General features: G+C 38.7%; 1 protein-coding gene and 1 pseudogene across 1 annotated transcript in view; both read right to left on the bottom strand.

Annotated features, from left to right (window-relative positions):
• Positions 1-8561, bottom strand: part of ANAPC1 (anaphase promoting complex subunit 1) — a 115020-nt gene that overhangs the window by 47810 nt on the left and 58649 nt on the right. Inside the window, exons 25-26 of the mRNA XM_037727201.1 lie at positions 4145-4323; positions 855-1069 (exon numbers count right to left, since the gene is read on the bottom strand). Of these exons, the coding sequence (XP_037583129.1) occupies positions 855-1069; positions 4145-4323 (394 nt within the window). The remainder of the gene's footprint in view (positions 1-854; positions 1070-4144; positions 4324-8561) is intronic.
• LOC108318650 lies at positions 4368-6190 on the bottom strand (annotated as a pseudogene).

Here is an 8561-nt window from a genome sequence, read left to right as displayed (position 1 = left end):
GCTACTCAGGAGGCTGAGGCAGGAGAATTGCTTGAACCCGGGAGGCGGAGGTTGCGGTGAGCCGAGATCATGCCATTGCACTCCAGCCTGGGTAACAAGAGCGAAACTCTGTCTCAAAAAAAAAAAGTAAGGAGAACTAGAAAACAGTGGCAGGTGAACAATAAATGATAGAGACAAGACAGATAAAAGAACAGGAAAGAATTTTAACATAGAAGTGTCCTAAGAGAATAGCTCTGGAATGTCATAGGCATGTGATATCATTTACCAGTGAGTCTTAAAAAATTTATCAAGGGATGTATCCTGTGCAGGGAAGTGGCAGAAGAAAGGCTTATGTATTTTGCCTTATCTTTTTATTTCGAGTATTATCTATCATATCCCCCCCCCCAAAAAAAAAGAAAGAAAGAAAAAAAATACTGGTATAAGTTTAAACTACATTAAAACAAAACCCCACTAACCTCAAAATCTATTCCAGATCAAGACACAGAAAAACAAGTCCAGTGTTTTATTTGTAAATTCTTAAGGTAACTTACCCGGCAAAACAGTTTTAGATTCACCTTTTCTAAAGAGTAAACCATTATATGTATTTCAAGAGGAGGAAGATCTGAAACAACAACTATGTCCTCAAAAGCCAAAGATTTTTTGCTAACACATGTGGTTTGTTGAAGTTAGATGAAAACTTAAAACACAGGGCATATTTTAACTTGAAAGTATCTTTTAAATCTTTTTAGGGTTTTAAAAGCTAAAAACTTGAAGGAAGAACAAATATAAACAAGACCCAAATGTAACAATAATATAAACAAGACCCAAATGTAACAATAAAACACGAGAAGAGATAGTACAGTGTTTTCTTTCACCTGTTTTCCTTTTCCTCAATGAACTCGTGGTCGCTGAGCTCTGGGTACTGCACTACATTGACGCGGACAGGATGGGCACTCTGAAGAAGTCTTCGCACATCCTGTACCCTTAAATCTTCACTCCATATTAATGACATGACCTCATGATTCATGTCATTCATGCCATCATCTTCCTCCTCAGTTTCTGTTCCTGAAGGAACATCTGATGAGAGCACCTGAGTAACAGACTTCATTATAATAATAATTTAAAAAGCCATCAACATGCAATTACTGAACATGAGGATATACAGACTGATGTGCCATGACTAAACTAGCCATATTTTCACTAAACAGAGAAAATATGTTTTCCAAAACAGGGATGGGTTAGGGTTGCAACATACACTGGGGCTCTAATCTACAAATATTTTTTAAAAGTATTATATTGCCAGCCGGGCGTGGTGGCTCACAACTGTAATGCCAACACTTTGGGAGGCCGAGGTATCGGATCACTTGAGGTCAGGAGTACCAGGCCAGCTTGGCCAACATGGTGAAACCCTATCTATAATAAAAACACAAAAATTAACTAGCTGGACGCAGTGGTGTGTGCCTGTAGTACCAGCTACTTGGGAGGCTGAGGCTGGAGAATCATTTGAATGTGGGAGGCAGAGGTTGCAGTGAGCCGAGATTGCAACCCACTGTACTCCAGCCTGGGTGACACAGTGAGACTCCATCTCAAAACAAACAAACAAACAAAAAGCATCAGATTATCTATACTTGGAAATATTTTTACTTGAACTGAGGGAGAAAGTTTCAATTTAGGACAACAGTCAAGAAGCTGGATACAAGCAGAGAAATATTCTGAATAAATGGTAAAAAAAAAAAAAAATCTAACTACATCCTAATCATTTTAAAAAAGAAACAAATTATTGCAAGTAGAATATGAACACCAGTCACTGCTAATAATGCTAATTTAAATACTGTCTGTTCATTAATAGAAGGAGAAAGAAAAAAGACAGAAAGGATAGATACCAAGGGCTGGGGGAAGTCACACAATGAAATACTTTCTTATTTTGCTACTTGAAATAGATAGGATCATGGTTGGATTTCCACATTTTTTTCTGTTTTCTTTTTTTTTGAGACAGGGTCTTGCTCTGTCACTCAGGCTGGAGTGCAGTCGTGTGATCATGGCTCCCTATAACCTCTAACCTCTTGGGCTCAAGCAATCTTTCCACCTTAGCCTCCCAAGTTGCTAGAACTACATATGTGCACCACCAACCCAGATAATTTTTTTAAAATTTTTTGTAGAAACAGAGTTTCTCCCTATTGAACACGCTGGTCTTGAACTCCTGACCTCAAGGAGATCCATTCACTTCAGCCTTCCAAGTAGCTAGGACTACAGGCACATACCACTATACCTGGCTAAACTTTTTTTTTTTTTTTTAATTTTTAAGTACAGATGAAGTCTCACTATGTTGCTTAGGCTGGTCTCAAACTCCTGGGCTCAAGCAGTCTTCCACCTTGGCCTCCCCCAAGTGCCGAGATTACAGGCATGAGCCACCACACCCAGCCAGTTTTCACTATTTTTTCTAAATGTGTTTCCAATAAAAATTTCTTAGAAGGAAAAGTACTGAATGTAGCAAAACAAGTAAGAGGATAAACTGGTGGAATGTCATCATGTTCTCGTAAGTCCAGCATGTGCTTTAATATGGGGCTTCCCAGTCCAAATAATTAACTCTAACTGGAAAACAGATGTGAATTGCAAGGAATCATATCATATTCTCTCAAGAGTTTTATACACTTAACAACTCCGAGTTGAAATGTTAAAGTTTACAACATTTAATGGGAAAGCAACAAGGTTAGCCCGGAAAAAAATTTTAAAAGTAGATATAACCAAATAATCACTTTTAGTTAACAAAAATTCATTTTGATTCCTATAAAACATCTAAATAAAAATAAACTGTATTCTAATGGATGAGTTAGCTATAAAATATAGTCTCGAATAATAACAACATAAATTTAGATGAGGTTATAAAATGTAGTAACTGAACAAACTTAAAATGACATTCAAATACAGATTAATATTTTAATGCTAATAGTGCTGAACTGCTCTTTCTCATAGGAAAATCATATTATAAGCAAAAAGATTTGTTTTCTGTTTAAAACAGGACATAAATACTAATTCAATGAAGAGCTGTGACTGAGATGCAGATTAAAGAAGGGATGTGCTGGGATGACTCTGCTGGGGATTAGATGCCCATGGGAACTGACTCTGGTATGGGTCCACATAGGCAACTCTGAGGTTAGGAGTAAGATTTGATACAGGCTCTGAAGCAGTAATAAGGCCTAAGGTGACTCATAGTTATAATGTACTGATTATTATGTATTGATTCAAAAGCTACTAAGAGGCAAGGCAAAATTCCCACTGTCTTCTCAGGGACATGAAAATAAAAGAATCACCAGGAATGGAATAATGATTCCTGAATCTTCCTTGATGAGATTCTACCATTTATTTTTTAAAGTTAACTATTATTTTTAAAAGTTAACTAGAATTCTAGAATAACAAAACTTTTAGATAAACTTTTAAACAATGAAACATTTAAAAGTTTCATTTTTAAGCTTTAAGAAAGGATGATTTAAAAAGATAATTAGAAAGAAATGAAATAATTTTATTTTCTACTTGTAGGACTCCTAGAACTAATTTAAATAAAAACAGACTTGAAGATTGATGAAAGACAGTATTTTAGGAGGGATAACTTAAGATATCCTTTTAAATAACTCTAAGAAAAAAAATTTCTTTTCCTGGGCTGCAGTTTTATGTGATTTACACCTGTTTAAAAATATTTACACCTACACCTTTTAAATATATTTACACCTATTTAAAAGGTTAAATTCAAGAAATTCAACCCATCAAAAAATATGAAGGAGAAAATATTTGTGTATAATTAACCATCCAAATTCAGGATACATGTCCTCTCCCTTTTCCTATGTAATAATTACAAAGTGGTTAATTACTAATATGGTACAAGGAGGGAATTAGCCATGGTAGTTTCCATGACTACCCTCAGGGCTTCTCCTGATTCAAGGCAAAGAAAGGTCCAGGCACAAGACAAAACACTCACATCTCCTGCTCCCATGCTCAACTTACAATTAATAAGATGCATACAATTACAAACCCCATCTGGCATTTAATATAAAAGACAAACTGATATATATAGTTACAAAAAGGCTTAAAGGAAAATGAAGAATATTTCTACTTTATGATTTTATTTAAGGTTAAAACTGAACTCTGAACTTTCTATGTTAATACTCACAGACTTCCCTCTGGGTAAGTTTCCTTCACACGCCTGCTTGGAAAGATCCTGACGTCCAATCAAGAGACAGACAGCTTCTGGCCAGTCTGAGGCAGGCTGCTCACGACAGTGATAAATTGCATCTCTGATGGGAAGAGCAACTCCAAAAGGAAGAGTTTCCAAATCTCTTAAAGTGAATCCTATGGTTAAAGGGAGAAAAAAAAAATTTTTTTTCAATTATTTTAGACCTTTATTATTAACAGGTGCTTGCAGTTTGTTGACTTTTTTGAAAAAATCAAGTTGTAAGCTTTTATTACAAATTTAAAATGAAGTTCTTAAATATCTCAACTTGACCAGATATGAAACAATTTAAAAACCTTTAAAGGCGTATTGAGAAAAACCAGGCTTTTTTAAAAAACACATTTGTTATTACCAAAAAGAGGCGTCTTTAGGTAAAAATAATAAAAACCCCATGCTGCATAGATAATGCAGATGGTTCTATTTATCTGGTCAATGGGCAAAAAGCAAGCACTTGAGGTCTTCAGCTCCAATCTTTTGTTCATTTCTTATTGCTGGAATTTCATTTCTTCTTGTTGGATGACTAAACCGGATGATGGTAGAGATGGTAGGCCAGGATTTACTCAGCCCCACCCTGCTCAGCTTCGGGAGTGGACGAATTCTCAGCCGGTGGATCAGCTGCTTTTGTCCCCTTGCCATCTTGTGGTTGAGGGTTTTCTGGGCATGTGCATTGGTAATCGAAGTTGCTGCAGTACCGATGTTGAGGTGGCTGCTGACCTTGGGTCTCATCCATCTCCTTGATTTTCTTTATCCTCTTCATTGCCGTCCTCTCTAGTCTGTCTTTGGCGAGGAGGGCCCCTGTGGAATCGTGGTCTATATCCCTGATACTTATTCTGCCTCACTGGTCTACCTTGTTCTCTGCACCCCGGTTGTCAGCACCCTCCATCACTTCTCCCTGCACAGGAGGGTTGGAATATTGTGGTCGATGCCCATAGGGTCTGTGCATGTGATAAGGTGGGAACCTTCGCCTGCAGTGGGGCCGGCACTGTTGGGCCTGGCCTTCAGGAGCACTCTGATACCTCCTTCTTTTCCCCACTCTCACTGTTCTGGTGATTTTGCTGGTAATTGCGTGGAAGACCCCTACGACATGGATAACGTCTATAATGGTTACACTCTGCTGCATATTGACTGCCTTGAACTGGAACACCACCAGGACCTGTAACATTTGCTGCCTCTGAACCCTTTTCTCCTTCAACAACATCAAACTCCACAATCTCCCCATCTCCTACACTGCCAAGGTACTTCCTGGGGTTATTCCTCTTTATGGCAGCTTGGTGTACAAATACATCTTTCTTGGTGTCATTCCTGTTGATGAAACCATATCCGTTCCTTACATTGAACCATTTTACTGTTCCCAAAACCTTCATTGTGATGACCTTCTCGTCCCCACCAGCAAGCGCCAACAATGTGAGGCCACCTGGGCCACCGCTCCCTGCACTGCCCACTGCCCGTAGTGCCGGGCCTGGTGTCTGCAGCGCTGAGGGCCAGGATGGCAGGGGGCGAGGGGCGGAGGGCGTCTGCTGTGTCTTGGCCTCGCTGCTCATGGTTGCTGTGATGGTGACTGCGGCTGGCTGCGACAGCTGCGGCTCCTCCCTCCTCCTGGGGTGTGATAGAAACTAGGCCAGCAGTGGCGGTAGAACGCTCAGGGCTCTCTGGGGTCCGCTCTCCGCTCCCGCTACTGATCGAACTCAAGAGAAAAATTTTAATTCAGACGCCACTGTCCCAATTATCCTGACTGAAGTTGGCAACAATATCTATAGTGACAAATAAATTCATTTTATTCATCTTACTACCAGACTAATGTCTTTATATCAGGGATTAGTATAAAAAGTCTCTTTGAAAGAACCTGTAAACACCTGAAGAAAAAAAGGCAATCTAATAGAAAAATATAAAAGACAAAAAGAAATTTCCTAGAAGGGGAAACGTAAATGGTCAATATGCATATGAAAAGATGCTCCACCTAATTAGTGACCAGGAAAATGCAAATTAAAAGCACTGAGAAATATAAATATCAAAGCCAACCAATACCAAGTGTTGGCAAATATGCAGAGCAACAGTAAATCTTTTTTTTTTTTTTTAATTATTATACTTTAAGTTCTGCGGTACCTGTGCAGAGCATGCAGGTTTGTTACATAGGTATACACATGCCATGGTGGTTTGCTGTATCCATCACCCCGTCATCTATATTAGGCATTTCTCCTAATGCTAACCTTCCCCTATCCGCCCTCCCCAACCCCCATCCCCTGACAGGCTCCAGTGTGATGTTGCCCTCTCCATGTCCATGTGTTCTTATTGTTCAACACTCACTTATGAGTGAGAACATGCCGTGTTTGGTTTTCTGTTCTTGTGTCAGTTTGCTGAGAATGATGACTTCCAGCTTTAACCATGTCCCTACAAAGGACATGAACTCATCCCTTTTTATGGCTGCATGGTATTCCATGGTATATATGTGTTACATTTTTTTTTATCCAGTCTACATTCATGGGCATTTGGGTTGGTTCCAAGTCTTTGCTATTGTGAACAGTGTCACAATAAACATACATGTGCATTTGTCTTTATAATAGAATGATTTATAATCCTTTGGGTATATACCCAGTAATGGGACTGCTGGGTCAAACGGTATTTCTAGTTCTAGATCCTTAAGAAATCACCACACTGTCTTCCACAATGGTTGAACTAATTTACATTCCCACCAACAGTGTAAAAGCATTCCTATTTCTCCACATCCTCTCCAGCATTTGTTGTCTCCTGATTTTTTAATGATCACCGTTCTAACTAGTATAAGATGGTATCTCAATGTGGTTTTGATTTGCATTTCTCTAATGACCAGTGATGATGAGGTTTTTTTCATATGTTTGTTGGCTGCATAAATGTCTTCTTTTGAGAAGTATCTGTTCATATCCTTCGCCCACTTCTTGTAAATTGGTTTAAGTGCTTTGTAGATTCTGCATATTAGCCCTTTGTCAGATGGGTAGATTGCAAAAACTTTTTCCCATTCTGTTAGTTGCCGGTTCACTCTAATGATATTTTCTTTTGCTGTGCAGAAGCTCTTTATAGATCCCATTTGTCTAATTTGGCTTTTGTTGCCACTGCTTTTGGTGTTTTAGTCATTAAGTCCTTGCCCATGCCTATGTTCTGAATGGTACTGCCTAGGTTTTCTTCTAGGGTTTTTATGGTGTTAGGTCTTATGTTTAAATCTTTAATCCATCTGGAATTAATTTTTGTATAAGGTGTAAGGAAGGGATCCAGTTTCAGCTTTCTGCATATGGCTAGCCAGTTTTCCCAGCACCATTTATTAAATAGGGAATCCTTTCCTGATTGCTTGTTTTTGTCAGGTTTGTCAAAGATCAGACGGTTGTAGATGTGTGGCATTATTTCCGAGGCCTCTGTTGTGTTCCATTGGTCTGTATCTCTGTTTTGGTACCAGTACCATGCTGTTTTGATTACTTGTAGCCTTGTAGTATAGTTTGAAGTCAGGTGGTGTGATGCCTCCAGCTTTGTTTTTTTACTTAGGATTGTCTTGGCTATGCAGGCTCTTTTTTGGTTCCATATGAAATTTAAGGTGGCTTTTTCCAATTATGTGAAGAAAGTTAGTGGTAGCTTGATGGGGATAGAACTGAATCTATAAATTACTTTGGGCAGTATGGCCATTTTCAAGATACTGATTCTTCCTAACCATGAGCATGGAATGTTTTTCTATCTGTTTGTGTCCTCTCATTTCCTTGAGTGGTGCTTTATAGTGAGGAGGTCCTTCACGTCCCTTGTTAGTTGCATTCCTAGGTATTTTATTCTCTTTGTAGTAATTGTGAATGGGCGTTCACTCATGATTTGGCTGTTTGTCTATTATTGGTGTATAGGAATGCTTGTGATTTTTGCACATTGATTTTGTATCCTGAGACTTTGCTGAAGTGAACAACAGTAATTCTTATCCATAGCCAAAGGCAGTTTAAACTGGTTCAACCACTTTGGAAAACAGTTGGTATGTACAGGTAGACCTACCCATTTGATCCATCAACAGCCATATAAAAACTTATACCCATGTACACCAAGATACAGGTATAAAAATACTCATTAGCAATACTGTTTCGTTATGGGAAAGAAAAAAAAAAGATGGAGAAAGGGGTGAGTCTCATTGTCTATCATCAATAGAATGGGTAATTAAATTGTGATATGTTCAAACAAGATAATCTATATATCAGAGAAAATGATCCACTGCTACTGCTACATGAGTCGATATGGATGAATTTTTTTTTTTTTTTTTGAGACGGAGTTTCACTCTTGTTACCCAGGCTGGAGTGCAATGGCGCGATCTTGGCTCACCGCAACCTCCGCCTCCTGGGTTCAGGCAATTCTCCTGCCT

The sequence above is a fragment of the Cebus imitator genome, unplaced genomic scaffold (genome assembly GCF_001604975.1).
Source record: "Cebus imitator isolate Cc_AM_T3 unplaced genomic scaffold, Cebus_imitator-1.0 Scaffold222, whole genome shotgun sequence".
In the NCBI taxonomy this organism is placed as follows: Eukaryota; Metazoa; Chordata; class Mammalia; order Primates; family Cebidae; genus Cebus; species Cebus imitator.
This window is presented reverse-complemented; position numbering and strand designations above follow the sequence as displayed.